The sequence below is a fragment of the Diospyros lotus genome, chromosome 13 (assembly GCF_014633365.1).
Source record: "Diospyros lotus cultivar Yz01 chromosome 13, ASM1463336v1, whole genome shotgun sequence".
NCBI lineage: Eukaryota > Viridiplantae > Streptophyta > Magnoliopsida > Ericales > Ebenaceae > Diospyros > Diospyros lotus.
Genome location: NC_068350.1, coordinates 37,016,892 through 37,041,063, shown reverse-complemented (window position 1 = coordinate 37,041,063; position 24,172 = coordinate 37,016,892). Strand labels below are relative to the sequence as shown.

Genomic DNA, 24,172 nt, shown 5'->3' with positions numbered 1-24,172 from the left:
CTCTCATCGTTTTTCTCAAATCCTTAATCAACTTCATAATTATGAGAGAAAAACCTAAGAGATCAGTCTCTCTTAGCTTGTTATTTATAATAGGCATAATGGGCCTTAAACACCTACGGGCTTAACCTATAGGCTTAGTCTAATTATAAATAATTACAAATAGAACACACACATACAATAATTACAATTATACTAATAATTCTAACACTCCCCCTCAAGTTGGAGCATAAATATCATATGCACCAAGCTTGTTACAAATATATTCCATTTGAGGACCCTTTAAAGACTTGGCGAAGACATATGCAAGTTGATCATTGGAGTTAACAGACTCTGTAACAATAACACCTTCAACCAGCTTTTCTTTAATAAAGTGACAGTTGATTTCAATATGCTTAGTCCACTCATGGAACACTGGATTGGAAATAATGTGTAAGGTAGCCTGATTATCACAAACAAGCTTCATAGGGGACACTTCACAAGATTTGAGTTCTTGCACGAGTTGTTTTAGCTAGATGAACTCACAAGTTGCTTTAACCATAGCCCGATACTCTGCCTCTGCACTAGATCTAACTACTACATTCTGTTTCTTACTTTTTCAAGAAATCGGATTTCCTCCCACAAGAACACAATACCTAGAGGTTAACCGACGATCAAAAGGAGATCCTGCTCAATCTACATCTGCATAACAACAAATATATGTGTGTCCCTTATCCTTATAGAGTAGCCCTTTGCCTGACGCTCTTTTGATATACCTTAGAATCCGAATAACAACATCCCAGTGAGAATCACATAGAGAACTGAGGAATTGACTAACTACACTCACAGCGAAAGCAATGTCAGGACAAGTGACTGTGAGATAGTTCAACTTGCCTACCAGTCTCCTATACCTTTCAGGATTTGAATAAAGCTCCCTCTGTCTTAGCAAAAGTCAGACATTCGGATCCATTGGGGTATCAACTGGTTTGCAATTCACCATACCAGTTTCTTCTAAGATGTCAATGGCATACTTCTAAGAAATTGAGATACCATCTCCTGATTGAGCAACTTCAATACCCAAGAAATACCGAAGTCGGCCTAGGTCTTTGGTCTAAAAGTGTTGATGTAGATGTTCCTTCAGCTTCTGTATTCCAACCTAATTACTTCATGTGATAACAATGTCATCTACATAAACAACAAGGTAGATACATAAGGAAGAAGCATAACGATAGAAAATCAAATGATCAGCTTCACTTCGAGTGAAACCAAAGACTTGAACTACAGTGCTGAATCTGCCAAACCACGCCCGTGGAGATTGTTTCAGACCATAGAGAGACTTTTTGAGTTTGCAGACTACATTGGACTCCCCCTGAGCAACAAAACCAAGTGGTTGCTTCGTATATATCTCTTCCTGCAAAGCACTATGAAGAAAGGCATTTTTAATATCGAGCTGATAGAGTGGCCAATGACGCTTAGCAGTCAGAGAGAGAAAGAGATGAATAGAGGCCGTTTTCGCAACATGAGATAAGGTATCACTGTAATCTAGCCCATAAACCTGTGTAAAGTTTTTGGCAACCAAACGGGCTTTAAGATGTTTCACCTGTCCATTAGGACCCACTTTGGGAGTGAATACCCATTGGCAACCAATGGGGGTCTTTTCTAGTGGTAAAGGCACTAAATCCCAAGTACCATTCGAATGTAAGTCGTCAATCTCATTTAACATAGGCTGGCGCTAACTAGAATGGGACCGAGCTTCACTTGTGGTTTTAGGAATAGAAACAGAGGAAAGACTCAAAACAAAGACACTATAAGAAGGAGACAAACGATCATAGTATAAAAAGTTATAAATATGATGGTGATTACAGAGTATACCATGTACCTTTGCGAAGAGTAACAGGGAGATTGTTGGGCTTAGGATTCGGGGTAGGAGGGACCATAAACGGAGAGAGCGAGTCAAGAGAGTCCTGGGCTAGAGGAATGCTGGCGCCGGTAACAGGATGGGGACGGCAGTGATATGTAAAAAGTGGAGGAGCTGTGGAAGGTGGACCGAAAAATGGTAGGGTAGGCATCACAGGGAAGGAGACAGATGGACCCGATGAGGACAACAAAAGAAAAAAAAAGGAACAGGCAAAACCTGGTGAAGACTGTGAATCAGGCTGAGCAACCAAAAAGAAAGGCTGTTGTTTAAAGAATGTGACATCAGCAAACATAAGATAGTGGTTCAGCTTAGGAGAGTAACACTTGTAGCCTTTTTGCAACCAGGAATAGTCAAGTAAGATACACTTGAGAGATTTTGCAGCAAGCTTATCCTGTCCAAGTGAAAAAGAATGCACAAAATAGATACATCCAAAAACACGAAGAGGAATAGAATAAAGCGGTTGTGTAGGGAACAAAAAGGAATGAGGAATTTGGTCTTGTAATGTTGAAGATGGCATGCGATTGATTAGATAACATGCAGTTAGAATAGGATCTTCCCAAAATTTGGTGGGAAGATTGGCACGTAAAAGGAGCGTCCGTGCAGTCTCAATAAGATGGCGATTTTTACGCTGAGCAACACTATTTTGTTGAGGTGTGTAAGTATAAGAGGATTGGTGCAGGATGCCATTAGTAGTTATAAAGTTAGTAAATTGAGAAGAAAAATACTCAGGGGCATTATCACTATGTATGGCATGTATAGAAACTCTGAACAGAAAAATAAACAATAGTGTATTTGAGGAAGAATGAAATCAATCAAAACTCTGATATTTGCATTGATCGAACACCATATAAATACAACTCATGACCTACGACTTTTACTCCTAGAGATAAATAATACAATATCTAACCAAGCTACTAATTTACAGATAAATAGTATACAATATCTTAAGTTGAACTCATCTTTTTATTTCCTATTTTTTTGCTTCTTGATAACCTGATAATTAGCAAATTATCCTTCTATTCGAATGCTTCTTATCTCGGCTTCTTCTACTTAATCTTGATCTCCAACAAACTCCAAACTGTGTTTTTATTTTAGTAGTAAATGTCTGAAAGATAGAAAACAACTCGGACCGACTTTTTATAAGAAACAACCAGGTGCAACGAGAAAAGTCATCAATGAAAGTAGCAAAATATGAAAAACCAAGAATAAAATTCACACGATTGGGCCCCCAAACATTAGAGTATACAAGGGAAAATGGAGCCTCAACTCTATTATTGACTCGACGAGAAAAAGAATTACGAGCGTGTTTACCACGCTGACACGACTCACAATTAAACATGGACAATGACGACAAACTAGAACTAATTTCTTCAATTTGGAGAGGTTGGGATGACCAAGATGATAGTGGAGAAGATCTGGGGAAGCGACACTGGTGCAAGCTACCGGCGAACTAGACACAACAAGATGATAGTGATCCTGTGACTCACGCCTGGGGCCAATCGTTCGCCCCGTACCCTGGTCCTGAACACAGACAGGGGTAGGAGTAAAGATAACAAAACAGTTAAGGGTTTTGGTGAGTTGGCTAACTAAAATCAAATTAAAAGGACTATCAAGAACATAAAAAACAAAATTTAATGAGAAAGATGAGGTGGGTGTGATTTGGTCGATCCCTTTAACTGCAATTTTGATACCATAAGCCAGGGTAATAGTAGGCAAGGTATCAGAATAGGTGAGTGAGGAGAAAAGAAATTCATTACCACACATATGGTTAGTGGCACCTAGAATCTATAATCAAAGGACCAACATATGAGCCTTGAGCAACAAAAGCAACGGGATTACTAGGATGAGACTGTTGGGTGGCCTGGAACTTCAGGAAGGCATCATACGCAACTGCAGACATACGTACCAATTGCGAACCTGGTGGAGATTGAGCAGGATTAGGATCGCTCTGAAATACATGAGCTGCACTGGTAGATGATGCAGGTGGAACAGCTGACTGATCATGTTTCTTCCATCATTTGTCCTCAAGACGACCCAGTTTCTTACAAAAGGTACATTGTGGATGTGGGCGATTATTATTGCGTCCTCTATTTCCTCCTAAGGTGGAAGCTTGAGACACAAGAGCTGAAGATTCGATTGGAGGAACAACATAAGAAGAAGAGGACATACCATGCGCACCTATCATATTCAACAATCTTTTAAAAGAGTCCTTATGGTAGGACTAGCGGAGCTGGTCAAGATTTGATGCCTAATGACGTCAAACTCTTATTTCAAGCCGGAGAGAGCAATAACCATAAAAAACTTCTCTCTTTGAGCAATCTATTCGGTGCGGGTTGTAGTAAGAGAAAGAAAAACATCAAATTCTTGCATGAGAGCTTGAAGCTGCCCTAGATAGATTTCATGGACGACTCTTGCTTGAAATTCTTGATATTGGAGACCACAGTGTACAAACATTGGATGTCGTTTGTATAACACTCTTCAGTTTCTTTCCACACATCAACACAAGTTTCAATTTGGTGAAACAACTGTATGATGGAAGCAATAAGCATCAATAGACTGCCATAGGAGGCTACATAACTGAGCATCAACTTGTTCCCATCTAGCCCAATTAGCTTCTAGCACACTTTCAACCTTTGTGATAAGATGATCTGCTTGGCCTTGCCCTTTGAATCACTTTTTGACAGAGGCTGCCCATGAGAGATAATTGATAGACTCTATCAACTTGACAGTGGTAATATTGGTTGTCCCAAGATTGGAGATAGTAAAGGATTGAGAGGCAGCAGGGGCAACAGATGCTGGAGCTGGAGTAGCATTGGCAGAAACTGCGTTAGTGAGATCAGACATGACGAGGACTTTGACACCGAAAACAGCTTGAGGGGTTGTCGGAGTTCAGATCTGGAGAAGCCAGAGAGAAGTGGCCGGCGAACGCGTTGTCACACGTCGGCGGCGAGTGGGGTCTTGTGGGTGGTTTGTCAACGGTGGGTCTTCGGTGGTCGGCCGGACTAATGGTGGCGAACCCTAGGCTGGTGGCGGTGTTAGCAAGTGGTGGCTAGACAGTGGTGTTCTGGCATGGGCAGTGACGGTGAAGGCGACGGCTAGGATTTTTCTCATTGGTGGCTCTAATATCATGTGAGAAAATAATTATAAGAGAAAAACTTAAGAGATTAGTCTCTCTTAACTTGTTATTTATAATAGGTATAATGGGCCTTAAATACCTATGGGCTTAATCTAATTATAAATAATTACAAATAGAACACACACATACAATAATTACAATATATACAATTATACTAATAATTCTGACAATTCCTTTATTGTGTTCCTATTGTATATCCTGCATTTTCTGAAAGTCAGTTTGTTCATCTTGCGTTGTGTCACTATATTTGTGTTTTTTCAAGGAATGATTCCAAACAGAGAGTGATCTTGGTGGTGGAAATGCATGTAGTGAACTGCTATAAATGTTTGTTAGATTCATGTGGCTTATTTATTTCTCCCTCAATCCTCACAAAGGGGGAGACTCATGCAATTGTGTGGGGGGATGGGTAACTCAACCTAATGGCGTGGACATGTACAAGGTTGTGTTGGATTATTGTTGTTTTAGGCATTTATTGTATGAATGTTATGGGAAGAATGGGTTTTGAGTGCAAGAAGAGATGGTGGATTTAATTTTGTATATCTTTTGTCAGATGTTATGTGCTTCTTGATGGAGCATGGTCACCAGGTTTGCTTCTGCGCACATGAATTGCTTTCCAGCTTGGACACTTGGGAAAGTGGTGCACTGGTGTCCTAGAATGCCATGGAACGTACTAGCTCACATAGATTGAAGACCCAAATTAAAGAGAATGAAGAGACTTCAAGACTCGAATGGGAAAATTCATCACAGAAACAGAAAAATTGAACCAAAAAGCCCCAAAATTCTTAACAAACCTAAAATGAATGATGAAAAAACTTGGGAACACCCATTTGTGGCTTTGACACCACCTTGTAACAACCTAATGCTTCTTGTCACTGCAATCAAGGTGAAAAGCCATGATATAATGGAAATTAGTCAGGGCAACTAAGTTTTCCCTAGAAGCTGAGTGAGTGGAAGAGCGTGGGGAAAGAGAGAGATCAAAGTATAACAAAATAAAGTTAGCCAAAATGGGCCAACCCTTGTTATGAGGGGTTATGCATTCAAGGGATAGAAGGTACCCACCATGTGCCATTGTGCCCATCCCTTGTATGTGCATGACCCATGTGTATATTGGTCCTTGTGGATTGGCTAATGGCCTTCCGACATTGGGCCTAACATTAAATGAATAGAAAAGATACGTTTTTTTTGTTTGGCATTGAAACATGCTACAAGCCAAAGTGGTGAATTGAGGGCGCCTATCCCCTATTGTGTTTTGAGCGAAATGGCATACTATGTCCTTGTATTATGTTCCACGAACTAGGTAACTGTTTGTATAGACTGCATATTATAAGCGTATTTATGTAAATACGTGTATATTTCCTTTCTTGTATTATTTGATCGTGCGTGCGTGTCATAATCAAGGAGCATATAGTTAGATTAATTATGTCTTTCTACATGGTATCAAAGCCAAACCATATTTCTACTAGAAACCCTAATTACCTAAAAAACCCTAGCCCTAATTACAAACAACAATAGTTGCTGCTGCCACCAGTTCTTGTCATTGTCATTGCCGCCAATCATTATTGTCATCGTTGTTGGTACTGAGCATGTTTCTCTCTCTAATCGCATCCCTTACAATTTCCACAACCTTTGCATACATTCATGTTTGATCTTTGGTCATTTGAGTTTGAATCATTCTGTGTCATGAATCCTTATCCTTTGGTGACACCTTGGTCTGACAAGATTCTAGCCTTCTCTCTCAAATTGGACAAGACCAATCGCCTTCCTTTTTAGGTCTGACGAGTCTTGCAATCTCTTCTCTTAGATCCAACATGATCCATAGCCTTCTCTCTCAGATGGGATGCAACCCAGTCTTCTTGCATGACTCTCCATCATCTCTCTTGTTGCACTTTATCGGGTGTGCTTCTCAATCTTCTTGCTAGTTGTCGTATTGTACTCTCATTTTGGTCCTTCTGGGTTTTCTTTGAGTTGCTTCTTTGTTGTTTGGAGGTTTTTTTTTTTCTGAGGAGGTCAATGGAAACAGCCGAGATAAGACATCATCCATTGAAAGAATAGTCTCACTAGCCAAAATTTGTTAATGAATACGCTCAAGATCTCACCAAAGTTCTAATAGCGCAAGTACCATAAATAATTTCTCCTGATGAGTCTCTTGTTGATTAGGACTTATAGTAATAGCATTAGTTCCTTAAATTCTTCCATGGAGGCCTGTATTTGTCCGAGAAAAGTCTGCATTTTCATATCTTGTTGCTTCAAATTCACAATGTCACTAACCACAGTATAAAAATGAGAGGTATCACTGGTGCAGAGCTTGCGTGCCTGTGCCCTGAAAGTATTAACAAGTTTTTTAGGGCTGAAAAATATTAATGAGTTTATGATCAATAGCAGGGATGTCATCAAACTATTAGTTAAATGCTCTTCCTCGCCCTGTTCCATAAACCATAATTTAAATATGCATACCAAGACACATAATTTTCAGCACCAATCAATTTTGCAGTAGTGATAACTGGAGTTCTTGACAAAGCAGGGGCAGAAATACTAGAGGTACTTGATTTAGGTGCAGTAACACCACTAGAGGTATCTGCAATTGTAGACATGATACCAGGTAACAAGTGGATTGAAGAGAGCTCTGCCTAGGATGACACAGAAATATTGTAAAACCAAAACAACAAAGAAATAACTGAAAGAAACCCCATAAACAGAACTGATGATGTGATTGAAGGCAAGATTGAAATATCCCAACCTGAAATGACAAGATTACCGCAACCAGAATAGGAAGAGAGAGGACTGAGAGTCATGTGCAAGTGTCGCTTAACGATACTCCAATCTGATATGAGAATCCAGTGTTGCACAAGAGTCATGCAACAATACCCCAAAGTGAAATGACAACACAGAGTTGCGCACAAGGGAATGGGTGGATGTGGGTGCCGGAGATTTGAGTGTGCGGGAGATGAAGAATCAGACCTGGTTGCATAACAGTTGTAGGCTAATTGCTCTTTGCTCCTTTATTATATCATAAACCTATTTGAAGGTAAAATCCTCACTAAAAGATAATTACCTTAGTTATAATTAATCTTAACTAAATAAATAAAATATAAAATACTAAATTAAAATGTGATGGTCCGCCTTAGGCCAGAGCAGTTTCTTCCTAGAACAGTCTCCAAGTTGCGGGCTCGAAGTGCAGGTCCTTTTAAAATTTTAGAATGAGTTGGACCAAGTGCATGTCATTGATACACCACTTGACTTTGATGTTAGCTCTACATTAAATGTTGAGGATCTTGTTGCATATGGAGGCCATATTTCTCTAGCTGATGATCCTTTCATTGATTCACCTATTGGATCTGAACACAACTTTAACACTTCATTGCCCTTTCCTCTTCCAAGGATTTGAACTCGAATAGGGTCAAACTCTACGCTTAGACCTGCTAGAAACTCAAATACTCGATCTCATTCAATGAACTCCTTCAAGGTTTGGGCATCCTCACTGTCTTTCATCTTCAAATTCTAATAGTGATCAAATTTTGTAGAATTAATTGAGAGGAGAATGATCTTCGGTTTCATTTGATAGTGCTCAATATATACATGATTAGGAGATAGAAGTCCTACCTAATATACAAGTCTAATCTATCTATAAGTACAAAATCTAATCTATTTAAATTTACAAATTATCTGTCTGCAAAATAGAAATAACCAGCTAACTAATAGGAGAGATATTCGGCCTTATCTCTAGCTTTGAATGCTCCGAATATTTAGGAGCATTATCTCAGATGTAACTTCCTGATAATGCCACTGATTTCTTTTTAATTCTCCGCAAGTTCTAACTACAAGCCATTCAATGTATTGTAATAGTCAGTCGCAGAAAAACTTGGCTTTTTCATAGATGCGATTCTGGTTTTGTTTTCATACATCAAGGCTACATCCTTTGTTTTCGAGTATGTCTTTTGAACAGTCTCCCATACCTCTTGGGCAGTGGATAGAATCATGCAGTTGCGTCTAATTTCAGGCTGCATAGAGTTCTACAGCCATGACATAATTGCCGAATCGTCCTTGTCCCATGTTGCAAATCTTGGGACATCTTTTGTGGCCCCTTTCCATCAAGATGACTCAGTTTCCCTTTTCCCTTAAAGAACGTTCTCACCACTTGAGACCATTGCAGATAGTTTGTCCCATCTAACTGGTAGGATGGGTTGAGATTCTGGAAGTCGTTCGCTGCAGTGCTGTTTACAGATCCTGTCAGCATACTGGTGTTAGGATCAGCTGAGGAGCGGCTAGGGTTGCTAGTTGCAGAGATTGAAGACATCTTGCAAAAATTGGAGATGACGTGTCAGCGAACAGATCAACACCAAACAGATCGATTCACTGATCTAAATCGACTCACGGCAAGGTCACAGCAACTTGCCAGAGCAGGAAGCTGTGACTCTGGGGAGGGAGTCCAAATGACAGAGATGGGAAGCCGGAATCTAAAGGTCACCGGAATAGGGATGGTGCGATGCTGAAGAGGAAGCTGGAACGTCAGAGATGTGAAGCCAGAATTAACAAGTCACCGGAACTAGAGATAACATAACGAGCAACGATAGTCAAGGGCGCTGGAAATAGCAGCAGCAGCTGCAGCACCTTCTCGATTTGGGTCACCTTCTCAATTTGGGTCAGCGAAGAACAGGCAATTAAGGCCGGCAGGGAAAAACAAACCTAGAAGCGATGGTAGCGGCAATGGAGGCCGATGGAAAAGACTGCTAGGGATGATGGTAGCAGTGATGAAGGTGATGGAAATGAAGGCCAGAAACCGGCTATGAAGGCCAGAGAAACAAAGGGTCGCAGAAAAAGATGGCAATGAATGCTGTAGAACTGAAATGCCCTAGGAAACAAACTGCTCTGATACCATGTAAAGAAAGCTGTAATTGGTTTTCCGTATATTCATCGTAGGGCCAATCACCCTATATATCCAAGTAGAGAATTGCAAAGTAGGAAAGATTACAGGAAGGAAACTATGAGGAGAGGAAACCTAATCAAATTTGTACAAAAAAGTCAACCGATAATTATAGAAAGATTCCCACAACCAATCCCACAATCACAGGAGATTGATTGGGCTAAATCTGGTCGGATTGATTCTCCAACACCATCCAACCATTTTCTTTTTGTATTTTGATTTATCTTATTTTATATAGTTTATATTCTTATTTATTTTGTTAGGATAATTATAACTAGGTTAATAATTTTGTAGTTTGGATTTTAGCCGATAATAGGCTTATGATGTAAACTTAGATTACACTTTTGATTATTTCATATTGATGATTTCCTCTGATTCCTCTGATCTCTCTCTCAATCTTCTTCTTCTCCCTTCCCCCCTAATTCTTATTTTCTTCTTCTTCAACTTCTAAGAACTTTTTGACTGCTCTAAATCACTTATGGTGTCATGCAACTTATGTTTGGCGCAAGGAACTTTTAGAGTTTTTGATGATGTAGAGAATAGGAGTTTTTGTGTTCAGGTAATTACTTCCAGGCTTTTTTTATTTCTTAAGATTCTTGTTTCTTCTCTGGATGCTTTTTTCAACTTGACATGCTATTTTGGTAGTTTTAGTTGTTTTCTTTTCTTGTTCCCTTTGTATTGGATTCACCCTCTTTTGTTTATTTATCAATAAAAAACACAATGTTCATTTGGCCTAGGCTCCAGGTTTTCTCCTTTCTGTGGTTTCCTTTTCTTATGTCCAAGCCAAGTTGAATGTATACTTGAATTGAATGTTTTAAATTTGTCCAGTGCTAGTTGGAAAAGATGTTAGGCATATTCTATTGGTTTTTTATACATCTATTTTTCATTGTCTCTATTCTTAAAGCATATTTTTCCCTAATTCATTTTCCATTTTACATTGAAGGTTATGAAAATTGCCTATTATACTCTTTGGCAACTTGAAATTGCAATTATCTATAGTTTGATGGATAGCAGTACTAGTGTTATTATCTTACTGAATTACGGCCTTCTATTTTTTTTAGTTGAGCTCTTCAAATTCAGTAATTGGTTTGTGAATTTTACAGGATCAGATAAGGAAAGAATTGGGTGTTTGTCCCCAGAATGATATTCTTTTTCCTGAATTGACTGTAAGTAGCAGCTTATTTGTGCCTTTTGTTCTGTCTCTGATATCTTCCTAGTGTCAGTTGTAAAAATAAATGATTGGAAGAGTAAAAAAACTTCACTTGTATGAACTTGTTATGGGCTTGCTTAGAATTTGAGTTGTTACTTGCAGGATTATTCAGATTTTCCTGACATATATTACTCTCATACTAATGTTTTCTCCCTTGGGAACTTCTTACTTCCTTATTTACTTTATTAGTCTCCTGGAGAGAAAATCTTAACCAGTCAATCAGATATGTTCAGTAATGAATCTGTTTGGAAGGGTATGTATCACCTTAATTCCTCCACATCTAACCTTTGTAAAGGCAACCGAGTTATGATTCTCTTATAAATAATTAAGTTACTGAAGTTTATTCAAATCATGATATCAGGATGCTGCACTGTTTCAGAGTTTGAGAATGATTTATATTCATGGCATTATCATAAGTGAATATTTGTAACTCAAATATTGGAAACTGGGACTGTGCTGGCTCTGTTGTGACTATCCAATTTGGTTATGCTTCAGCATGGCAGTTAGTCTAACTCTTATTATTACTGTTATCAGGTGAAGGAGCATTTAGAAATATTTGCTAATTTGAAAGGTGTGAAGAAAGAATCTCTGGAGAAGGTTGTGCTTGAAATGGTTGAGGAGGTGAGTTTTTGGCATTACTTGTCAGTGAGCCTGTGGCATTCATCTGATATGCAAATTTTCCATAATTGCAACTTGGACTGTATCCATGCAAGTACAGGTAAAATCTATATTAAAAGGAAAAAGATGGGCATCTTTGGAATTGACATGTCTTGAACAATTGCAAGTTTTAGCATCAGTAGTTCTTTTTTATCCCATATGAACAAGGAACTGCGATCCTCTCCTCCGGTGGGCAAACTTCTTGATTCTCCTTGGATAATAAGGCTTTCATTGTTGTGCTTTTTATCTTGCACAGTCTTCTCTAATAATTTCAAAATGAGCCCCAGGTAGATGTTTGCTTGAGATTCTTTGATGCACAACTAAATTTCCTTGAGTGCAGTTTGGATAAATGTAGTTCATGTGAATAGAATTATGTAACATCTAACTGTTGGATTTCTTATGTCAAAGCTTTAGTTGTTGGAAGGCATCAATGTATATCAAGCTACCTAACACTGCCCTTCTGATATTGTCTTAACCATAGAGATCAAAGAGGGACAAAACTAAACAAAATAAACAGAACTGAATTCTGTGCCAGGACAAAGTGGATAAACTTTTTGGCACCCCATAAATGTTTATGTGCTTGGATGTATAGCCTCCTGCACCAAAGCTCTGATTCCTTTAGGAAATGGGTCCAATTAGAGACAGTGGTCTAAAGGCAACTTTGGCGGGCACTTGTCTTTATTGCTTTCTGGATTATGCAGTTGCCTTTTTCATGTCTACATTCTGTTAGCTTAAGTTTTTTAGTGTCTATTGCTATATCAGACAGCAACTTAGTTTGTCAATTTATACTTGCCAATGATACTTGATGCAAGCATCTAATTTCATTTCCATGTCTTTTACAATTAACATGGAAATGGAAAATGTTGTTAATATTTCAGGAAACAAGAAAAATTTGATGATTCTTACAAATGTTTGGAGCCATAAGTTATTCTATGATAATGTTGGCATGTTTTACCATGTTTTGATGGAAATGCTAGAATTATTGTTCCACTTGTTTTATGCATTGTTCTCTTAGGAAGAAGAAATCTTTTGGCTGTTTCAGCGAAAACAAGTAGAAATTTTATCTTTTTGCCATGTGGTTTACCTTATAAGGTTTGGAGCAGATTCCATGTCAGTGATCTTTGTGCTCACTGATTACATTTCACTTGGAGAAACAGCTTCATATCTACCTAATTGGTTTTTGTTATTGATCTACCGTTAGATCACTTACGTGTTCATTGTTTTTAGGGCAGAAATGAGGAGAGTGAGGAGGAGGGATATTATCATCTAGATTCATTTATGCACCTCTGTTTGGACTAGTTTGATAAAATTCTGCTTTTGTTAATATAAGTTGTTTTTGTTTATTACGCATAGGTGGGATTGGCTGATAAAGTTAATACTGTTGTGAGGGCACTTTCTGGAGGCATGAAAAGGAAGTTGTCCCTTGGAATTGCACTAATTGGAAATAGTAAGGTGAGCATTGCTGTCTTTTCTCTTTGTTTGGGATGTGAAATAATTTGTTCCTACTTTTTTTTCTTGTACAGGTTATTATTCTTGATGAACCTACTAGTGGAATGGATCCATATTCAATGAGGATGACGTGGCAATTAATCAAAAAGATTAAGAAAGGAAGGATTATACTGCTAACAACACACTCTATGGATGAAGCTGATGTGTTAGGAGATCGGATAGCTATCATGGCAAATGGTTCACTGAAATGCTGTGGCAGGTATTTATGATCAATTCAATAGGCTTTTTTAGATGCTAATTTCTTCCTTTATTGGCCTTTGGCTGTACGTATAATATTCTTTTTCAAAATGAGAACATTGAAAGCACATGGGGCTTCTTTTACTATAGTAGTATTTGGCAATATTCTTGAAACGGGCTATGGTTGAGGCAACTTGTTGTCCAATGATTGAGGGATGGTTATTTTGTAGGTAGCCTTACATACATACCCACATGTATGAGGCAACTTGCTTTGCGATGATTGAGGGAGGGTCATTTTTGTATGCAGCCTTACATATATATATATATATTTATACACACACACACACATTGCAAAGAGGCTATTTCCAAGCATGAGCCTTTGTGGCAACCTTTATGGTTGGATGATCATGGGTTTGAACTTTAGAAACAACCATTTTGCATAACAAGTGTAAGGCTACTTACAAAGATTACACTTGTCTAACTCTCATGGGGGGAACCTCATGCACTAGGATGACCTTTTCTAAAGAGGCCATTTCAACCTTCTAGTCACAATTGAGCAACTTCATTGTTGCTATGCTCGCCTTCAATATTTGTTATACCTAACTGCGTCTGCTCAGATGTACTTGAATTTTACTTTCAATCAATGCCAATGGTATATTGATTCATTTGTGTGGTAAGTTCAAAAATAGTTGTATGAGGATACATTATTGTTGATATCAACATTTAAATTGCTTTCAACTTTATGCATGACCTATTCTTGGTCCTTTTCTTTTAATTTGCTAAATATTGTTAAGAGGCAAAGGTCGGGAAGGAATATCAGGAAAATAAATGTGTTTTAAAGTCTTAGGGAAAATGAAAAATTGAAGTTTCATTATTCATATCACTAGAGGGTCACTAATTTAGCATAACACATGGGGACAATCTTGGGGTTTAATATGTCGGAACAAAGTTTTAAGGCTTGTGGACAAGAGATTGGATGTAATTGGTTGCTTTATAAATGGGATAGTTGTGGACTCCTTTGTTGGTTTTTGCATTGAAACCTCCTAGATCATGTAGAAAGGTTGACGATGTGTTAGCCTCATTCACATGGACCACCAACGTAGTTGTAGTGTACATATACGTTGTAGCTTTAGTGTAAATAGTAGATAGTGTACACACATAAGGTGTTATGATCTGTTTTCCCTGACTGACTGAATAGACATACTGTTCTGTTTTCAATCTAGGCTTTCTTTGTTCTGCCTGTCTGCTTCTCTCTCTCTCTCTCTCTCTCTCTCTCTCTCTCTTAGTTTCTTCATGGTATTAGAGCCATACAAAAGAGAATCTGATAATCATTGTAAATTCAGATGGAAATTAGATGTAGTTGGAGTTCTTGGATTTCAATTGCAGTGTCCATTGAAGCTTGTGATGGTATCTACCTGGATTTTGCAACCTAGGTTTTGTGATAGGGTGTCTCGATTGGATTTTGCAAGCTAAAGTTTGCAACCATACTTTGCTGGAATTTGATTATTTGTGATTAGAGTTCGCAATTGGAATATTACTGGATTTTGCGATTGAATGTTGCTCTTATGGTTTGCGATTGAATGCCACACACTTAGGGTTTGCTGTTGGAGTTCACAATTGCTGGATTTGCACTGTATTTGAGTTGTGACTTTCTGAATTGCTGAGTTGCGATTGGATTTGATGGATTTTAGTTGCAATTTTTTATTGGAATTCACACAAAGTTGTAGTTCATTTCATACAAAGTTTTGGAAGATCTTTGATTACTTTTGTGGAATGATATACAAAACTGAGAGAAAAGAAGATAAGGAAAAGGGTGATTGGAGGGAATTATGCTAGGGTTACAAGTATTTTTACTAAAACACTGTAACTTCTATGTACAAGTAACCTAAGCTAGGTACAAGGTACAACTAATATATAACAAACTAATATGAATTCTCAACACTCCCCCTCAAGCAGCAACAACACATCCTACGTGCCTAGCTAGGAAGAAATGTACTCAATCCTTGGACCTCAAAGAGCTTTAGGACACAGGTCATCCAGTTGATCCATAGTCCCTAGAAATGCCTTAAAAATCTCACTAGAGACCAGTTTTTCTTGTACAAAGTGACAGTTTATTTCAAAGAATTTCATCCAAGCCAATTGAATTAGTAACTGATGCTAGAAAGGGAATTGAATGTGTATTTGTTGTTCTAGAATCAGTTGTGGGATGCTTAGACAATACTAGTGTTTGAGTAAGCGGTGCCCTTTTTTTGTAGCTTGCACTGCCGTCATATCAAAAACTCATTTCAATGATCAACTTCCCCCATAATGATATCTATACTACCTAGTATCCTCATGACATCAGCCAATTTCATTCTTTCTCACTAGGTGAGGAAGAATTTGCAAATTGATGAAACCTAGTGGACGTAGTTCAGGAAATAGTGTGTATAGTTGAGACATATGACTTAATAACAGGTACCTTGCTATTTATGAATATTCAACTAAATCTGCACATCCAACATCTAGCTTCCTTGTAGATGATATGAGAATGTCTGAGAGTAGCCAACATCTGTATCAATAGCTGAGTCAATCGAAAGAAGGGCTTCTGAATTAGTTGAGGAAACTGCCTAGCAATTCTTATTCATTCTCTTCGTAAAAAATAAGAGGTAGAGCCAATAAAGATTTTTTTTCCAATTTATACCTAGGGTTGAATACCTCATTCAAGAATTGTTTTTGATCCAATCTATAAGAATCAATAGAAAAGGAAAATCCCTTATGATACACCAGACCCGAATTGGTTATTGATAGAGTGAATAGATTTGGCATTTCTTGAAATCTCTCTTTTGATTCAAAATCGTGGTGTAACGTGTATCTTCCCCTATTTTGGTCATGGAATAGATGCTACCTCAAAAGAGTCAAAAGAAAGATCTCATGTTCGTTGGGTTCCTTGGCTCCGAAAAAAGGCAGATGCTCTTGTAGGTAGGAGCTACTTCACTTTCAATTTTCAACACTCCAAATCATTATTGAACAAAGGAGTTCTATTGGGGCATCCTTTTCAACCAGGCCCTGGGAGACTGGACGGCCATACTTGACCAGGCCCTGGGAGACTGGACGGCCATACTTGTTCAATTTATCTCTTTCAACTTGGATACCATGAGGTGGTCCTTGGAAAGTTTTAGAATACGAAGTAGGGATTCACAATCTTCCAGACATAGAGCGCGCAGAGCTTTGAACCCAAATACATTACCCACAAGGGAAGTAAACATGTTAGTAATAGAACCTTTCATGGAAAAAAGGATTAGAGGTGATATTAAGAGTAACTTGATTGTCAGATTTACCTCTCAATGGCTCTGATACCATGTGAAATGATATATAGAATTAAGAGAAAAAAAGAGAGGTAAAAGAGAGAGTGGAGGGAAAAAACTGTTGGTCCCTTAGGTAATGGCCAATCAAGAGGGGGTGGGATGAATTGAGTGATTAATTTTTTTTATTTTTTTTGTTTATTTAATTCAATCTTATATTGTATCTAAGTTACTGCAAACAATAATACAAATATGAAAGCAATAAAGAACGAGTAATAAACATGGCCATGTATAGTGGTTCGGTGTGTCACAAACACTTATCCACACTCCCAAGATCTCAATCACTCTTGAAGTTTCACTAAATCAATCAACGTCAAGGTTTTCCCTTAGCTTACCTTGGAAACTACACACAAACACCTAGATTTTCACCGGATCTAGGAAACCGAAACAAACCACACAATAGTTTAACGATTACAGAGATCGTCCTCACAGGGACACAAATAAACCATGAAATCAAAATATTACAAGGCAATGGTGAAATAATAATTGATTATACCCTCAGTTGATGGAGATGAAAACAAATCTCTTTTCAACGCTTCGACCTCTGACTGCCTTGGGCTCGATGTTAATTGAGCAATAGGGCACGCAAGCCTTGTTGATCTTGAATAAAGCAATGAGGACTTTGAGAATTCTTTTTGGCAGCTCTTGGAATGTTCAGAACGTGATTAGTGAACCTTCAATCCATGCTTAAGGTGTATATATACTCCTTAGGGCAACCTGCTTTCCTTTTAAAAATTTTTGCCCATTAGACTCGAATAGTCAACTAAGCTGAACCTTTAGTCGACTAATATAAATCAATAGTCGACTTACCTGGATCTTTAGTCGACTTACTTGGATCTAGAGTCGACTTATGGAGAGGTTTAGTCAACTAATGGAAAAACACTTCTCGGCCAAGTCAACTAATGCTGCAAGAGAGAGAACACTTATGCAGAGATGTTCTTAGCTCATTCGACTAATGCCATAGGATTAGTCGACTAATGATACAACTATGCAGAAAATGAATTTTCTTCATAATTTTCTTCATTAAATCATATTTGCAAAATGATTTGAGTAAATAAACATACTTTACTTGAATTAAAGCCATAAAAAAATATTAGAAAATAAAATTGGGGGTTAACGATTTTTACATAAGTCAAGATTGGTCTTTTTGTTAATTATCAAAACTCCAAAATAAATTAAATATAACAAGTTGGCTCAATAAAAATGGATTCACTTCTATTAAGCTAGGGCTACAAGTATTTTTACTAAAACACTAAGTGCTATGTACAAGTTACCTAAGCTAGGTACAAGGTACAACTAATATATACAGCTCCTAATACTATCAAACTAGTGAATTCTCAACAACTTTTGCAGAGAGTTTGCATTGATCTCTGCTGAGATTGGATTTCGCTGCTTAGTTTGCTTGTTGCAATAGGGTTATGTTCTTCATAACAGTCCTCTGTTGCAGAATTATCTTCAATCCAAAGGTGATGTCAAGATCAAGAGAGTGAGCTATTCATACTTTTTCTGGTGAGGAGCTATTCATAACAGTCCTTATGGCTTGATCTCCTAGGCCTCATAGGTGTCCAAGGGCCAACTTGGTGCCAATATTTGAAGCTTAGGTGTCTTGTATAAGGTGAGCTTGCCACCATCTAAGGAGGGCCTCTCTTGATGTAGCGCTGGTCAAGAGTTTCCACTGCCAATCTTCCCATCTATCTTACTTGAGCTCTCTTCAATTCCACACCTCTTGTTGTTTGGTGATCATACTTCACACAGCTTGCTGAATTTTCAAAACATGATGTTGTAGATAGTGGGGCTGGTTGTATCCAAAGGAGAGTTGTGTTATATGAAAAGGAATAGAGTAAATAGAAGTGGTTTGTATGATGAAAATGTTGTTATTTAGGGGTTGTGAACTGCAACATGTAATAATGATTTGACTAAATTAGCCCAAAAAGGGAATCACGATGGACTATTTTCATCTACAAACTACTTTATTTATGGGTTGTGAACTGCAACTTGTAATTATGATTTGACTAAATTAGCCAAGAAAAAGAATAACGGACTATTTTGTGAAATTGGAGGAGAATGGAAGGGTTAGATTCTGGAGCTGTTGATGTAGAATAATTTCAAGAAACCAAGAATATGGCTGTACAGTTCAATCAGTTTTTGGTCTGGGGAAAGGGTAGGTTATACATTTGAAGTTTATTGATAGGATTGCATAGAGTTTATGACTAAGGTGATCTGGTATTGCCATGGACCTTTTAGTGGTTGGCTGCCAGAGTTTCCAAAGTTGGAATTATGTATAACCACCGTACAAAAAGTGCTTTATTTTATCAAATTAAATGGAAATTGGCACAAAAAGGAACAGCGATGGTTGGTTGCTGGAGTTTTTGAAGTTAAAACCATTCACCACCACTATAAAAATTGCTTCATTTTATCAAATTAAATGGAAATTAGCACTGAAAGGAATTGGCATTTGATTATGCATGTAATGTCAAATTTTTTAGTAGATATTGTATATGGTGGCAAAATTTCATTCCATGGTGCTCATAGAATTCTTAGTGTTGGATCTTGTGCACTGGCTGCCTAACTATGCATAATGAAGTGGCTGATCCACCGGCCAATGGGGCTTCAAGGGCAATCTCATTGGTGGCAGGTGAACCTACAGGTGGGTTTGTTGGCCTAGACGAATGATCCTTCTTTTTTGTAAGCACAACCTATGTATATTATGGATGTGACAGTCTGCTTTGAAACACGCAAAAATGCTAATTAAATTAATATTATGGATTAGGAGGGCTATGGAGGACTGAAGTGCTGTAGTACCATGTAAAGTTCATATAAAATGGGAAAGTTATGTAGAGCCAGCTAGGTTGCCACTGTTTGTAATTTTACCAAAACATATGTACAATTCTGAAAGGCCAAAGAGATTGAACAAAGAGATAGATACAAATCTTCCTTTTTTTAATAGGAGTCAACACTCACATTTAATAGGAGTCAACTTCAATTACAAAATTGAAGTTTTCTTGGGCAAGCTTCATGTAAGCCAATGTTTCATTGACAATATTTAGATAATCATTGCCTTGTTTCTTATTCCTAGTCATATTTTACTGTGTTTCTGAAATGGTTCAGTTGTTTAGCCAATGCAAGCTTAGCTAGAAAACGTTTTCTGTTTCTGAAGTATAAATTTATTCTTGAAATCTTTTACAATTTTAAACTTTTTTCTGCAACAACTATATGTTATTTGTAGAATATTTTGTTTATGGGGAATTGAACCATGCTGTCTTACTGACAATTTGATATCAGTATACAGTCCAGCAGACAATTATTTCTGTCGTCATTTTTTCAAACTTGCTCTTTCTGTTTTTAACAGCTCACTTTTCTTGAAGCACCAATATGGGGTTGGTTATACTCTTACTTTGGCTAAGGTATGCTGTTCTCATTAATTTTTCCATTTGTCTTCTCAATTAGTTATTAGTTTTGGATTTCAACGGTCATAATTTCCTTTTGCAATTGTCTCAATTCAGGCGGTTCCCAGTGCCACTGTAGCTGCTGATATTGTTTACCGACATGTTCCTTCAGCAACATGTGTGAGCGAAGTATTCATCTGATCTCTTTTCTCCCCTCCTTAATGTGTAACTGCATAAAACAATATTGTTTAATTAGCAGAATCATGAACAACTAGTTGAACAAGTGGAGGTGTCTGATTGTTAAGTGGTCTAATATTTGGAGCCAACTCAACTAATATAATAGAAGTATGCATTCTATTGTAATTGAAGTGTATTATGTATCAACATATTTTGTAATTTGAAAAAAAAAATATTTTTCTCTAGAAATTAACTACATGTGAGTATTTCCCTTTAAAGGTTGGCACAGAGATTTGCTTCAAGCTTCCTTTAGCGTCTTCATCGTCCTTTGAGAGCATGTTTAGGGAAATTGAAAATTGCATCAGAAGATCAGGTCCGAATTCAGAATCTGAAGCTAAGGAGCACAATCGGTCTTTTGGCATTGAGACTTATGGTATATCTGTGACAACTCTTGAAGAGGTATTCTTGAGAGTTGCAGGATGTGACATTAATAAAGCCGAGTGCATTGAGGATAAGAAAACTCTGCTTGGATCTGATTCTATTGTTTCTCGAGCCTCTGATGACTCTGCTCCAAGGAATATTATGCCCCTAAAAGTAAGTGGAAAATATAGAGTCATTGAAATCATTGTTACAGTAATGAGGAGAGCTCGCAGTTTACTTGTGGATACCGTGCAGAGTTTCTTGAACTTTGTAAGCATGCAATGTTGTTGCTGTTGCTGTTACTTCCTAGTAAGGTCAACATTCTGGGAACATTCTAAAGCATTATTTTTAAAGAGGGCAATATCTGCTCGAAGAGATCGGAGAACAATTGTTTTTCAGCTAGTGATTCCTGCTGTCTTCTTGTTTTTTGGTCTTCTTTTTCTTCAACTTAAACCACATCCTGACCAGCAGTCTGTTACACTTACGACTTCATATTTTAATCCTCTTTTAAGTGGTGGAGGTGGTGATGCCCCAATACCTTTTGATCTACGGTGGCCTATCTCAAATAAGGTTTGTTGTCTTCGTTTGCATTTCCTGCTTTCTTTACATATAAAAAATTAGAAACGTGTTTAAATGAACTGAGGTTATCCTTATTAGAATATTGCAATTCTGGGAACAATCATATGCTGAATATCTCTCATTGATTGGCTATGAATACTGCAGGTTTCCCATTTTGTTAAAGGGGGTTGGATTCAGAAGTTTAGGCCAAGTGCATATAGATTCCCTCAGTCAGAAAAGGCTTTGACGGATGCTATTGAGGCAGCAGGGCCAACATTGGGTCCTGCCCTTCTTTCTATGAGTGAATATCTGATGTCTAGCTTTAATGAATCGTACCAGTCTAGGTGTGTTCTGATGAACTTCTATGTACTTTAATGCGCTTGGGTTTTTCCATTATGTTTTGGGGTTATTACTCATCTCATGGTTTTTCGTACAGTATTTAACTGAAACTACCATATCCTAAGTGAAATGGTTATACATGCATGTTTTATATGGATATTTTTCTCTACCTTATACCAGCGTCAACATGTACCATTTCTGTTCCAAGCTTCTCTTATGTTTTTTCTCTGACAGCCTTAGCTTGTGCTAATTATGCATATTTATGATCCGTACTGTTGACTGGCTTTGCAATGCAGGCAAGTTGATGCTACTTTTCTATAACTTGTATGGCTGTAAAAATGTATGGGTTCCTGTTTAAAATGGCAGTTGCTAGGCATAAAACAAATTCTGTTTGGATATTTATATTAATCTTGTGCTGAAGTCTAGAATATTAGTATGAATTTGGACATGATTTGAACCTTAAATCTAATCTACTTATAAAGAAACACCTGAACCTCGAAAGGATCTTGTGGGACAGTTGGGTCATTGAGTGGCGGGAATCACAATATGTTATGCTGATATGTGTGTGTGTGTGTGTGTGTATTATTATCATTTTCTTCTTTCTTTTCTTTTCGGCTAAAATTTTGGGTTTTTGCAAATAGGCAGCCACTGACAAATCACCTTTTGTAAACTTGGTGTTTATATTTTTCCTTCTGTGAATAGCACCAGCAGTTGCAGAGAAACCATTGACTAATCCTGACTGGAAATAGAAAATTTTACAGTATAGGATGTAAAAAATACACTCATTATTCATTGGATGGGGAGGTTACCAATAGGTTTATACATACCAAAGCTGCCCATCTCAAACCTGGCAGAAGGAGATGCAGAGTCAAATGTTTGCTATCTCACTGCCAATTCTGCAGTTCTCTAGCCTGACTGAACCCTTGAGGCCTCTAGAAAACATGAGTGCTGCAAGCCCCCATCAGTTGCTCTTAATTCCATACCTGTCTCACCTATCATGTTGCACTTCTTGTAGCAGTAAGCAGCTAAATGAATTTATTTATTGAGGATAGTGTGATAAAAACTGCTCGAGAAAATTTAAGATGCGTGAATCTGAATCCTCAGCTGATAGATTTAAAGTTTTTGGCAATCCATCGGAACACTGGATGCATTGAGGTAGAGTGAATAATGGGGACATGGTTGTAATAAGTTCTGTGCTCAAGTTTTGTAGTAAATTTCTAGGAGGTGTACGGGCTGTCCCCTTTTGATTATCAGATGAATATCGCATTGAAGTTGACTCTTCATTTCACTTATTAAATAGGTATATCATTTTCTTATTCCTTGTTGTGGACGATTTTAGAGAGGAGAGGAGTTTAGATTGCTTATATACAGGTTATTAAGGGCCTGTATTATCAAACATAAATGCTTGTGAAAACTCGTAGAGGAGATATTGAAGCCTTTTTAATTATAATTGAATTACATCAAGGATTTGTATTGTGCTGATTAGGTCTTTGCTCTTATGATAGATGAATTCATAAAACACTCCTACGAAAAAATGCCTTGGTGTACGTTATTTGCAAATTATATTATCATGGTGGATGGAACAAAAGAAATGCTAAGCTTCAATTTGTGGAGGAACACCTAGAATTCAAAGGTTTTAAGTTGTGCAAGTTGAAAGCTAAATATATGGAAAGTAAAGTAAATATAGAAGTGTAGATAATGTCACAGCTAGCTTTATAGATCAAGTTACTCATATTATTCTAAAAACAGACCAGTTTTATTATCTTCGATCAATTATTTAAGAAGAAGGGGAGATTAGAATGCTTCTTATAGATTCAAGACAGGATAGTTAAAGTGGAGAATGCTTCTAACATTTTTTGCAATTGTAAAATGCCTTTAAAGCTTAAAGGGAAGTGTTTTTGAAAAGGATAAGATCATGTTTGTTGAATGTCAAAGAATATTGGACAATTAACTACCAACATAAGCAAAATATGAGATGAGGATGTTATGGTGGATGTACGGCCTTATAAGAAAAGACAAAATAAAAACAAGATTACCAGAATGAGGTTGGAGTGGCACCTTTTTATGAGAAGTTGCAGGAGGCATGATTAAAATGGTTTAGACACGTGAGGAAAAGACTAGAAGATGCGCCTGTGACTGTGAGAGAAGTGAATGAAATGGAGAAAGTTTGTGGTAATAGAGGTAGAGGAAGATCAATGAAAACTTTGTAGAAAACCATTAAATACAACATATTTTATAATAGTCTTAGAGGGGATATGACCACGGACAAAGATGTTTAGCACTCTAGAATTCATGTAACCAACCCCACTTAGTGGGGTTAAGACGTGATTGTTGTCGTGTTGTGCTGTGTTGTGTTGTTTTGTTTTTTAATTTATCTTCTATTGTTGCCAATTTAAAATTCAGTTCGTAAAGTGTTTTAAATTAGAAGATGGCTTGCTGTTAGTCCT

General features: G+C 37.5%; 1 protein-coding gene across 5 annotated transcripts in view; it reads left to right on the top strand.

The window, feature by feature from the left end:
• The window catches only part of LOC127789237 (ABC transporter A family member 1), a 115,646-nt gene that overhangs the window by 33,722 nt on the left and 57,752 nt on the right, over positions 1 to 24,172 (top strand). For 4 of the 5 annotated variants that reach the window (XM_052318069.1, XM_052318068.1, XM_052318071.1 and 1 more), the window contains 8 exons: positions 11,055 to 11,117; positions 11,696 to 11,782; positions 13,172 to 13,270; positions 13,342 to 13,526; positions 20,195 to 20,249; positions 20,349 to 20,420; positions 20,688 to 21,398; positions 21,552 to 21,730. In XM_052318069.1, the coding sequence (XP_052174029.1) occupies positions 11,055 to 11,117; positions 11,696 to 11,782; positions 13,172 to 13,270; positions 13,342 to 13,526; positions 20,195 to 20,249; positions 20,349 to 20,420; positions 20,688 to 21,398; positions 21,552 to 21,730 (1,451 nt within the window). The remainder of the gene's footprint in view (positions 1 to 11,054; positions 11,118 to 11,695; positions 11,783 to 13,171; positions 13,271 to 13,341; positions 13,527 to 20,194; positions 20,250 to 20,348; positions 20,421 to 20,687; positions 21,399 to 21,551; positions 21,731 to 24,172) is intronic. The other variant, XM_052318070.1, reaches the window with a different exon arrangement.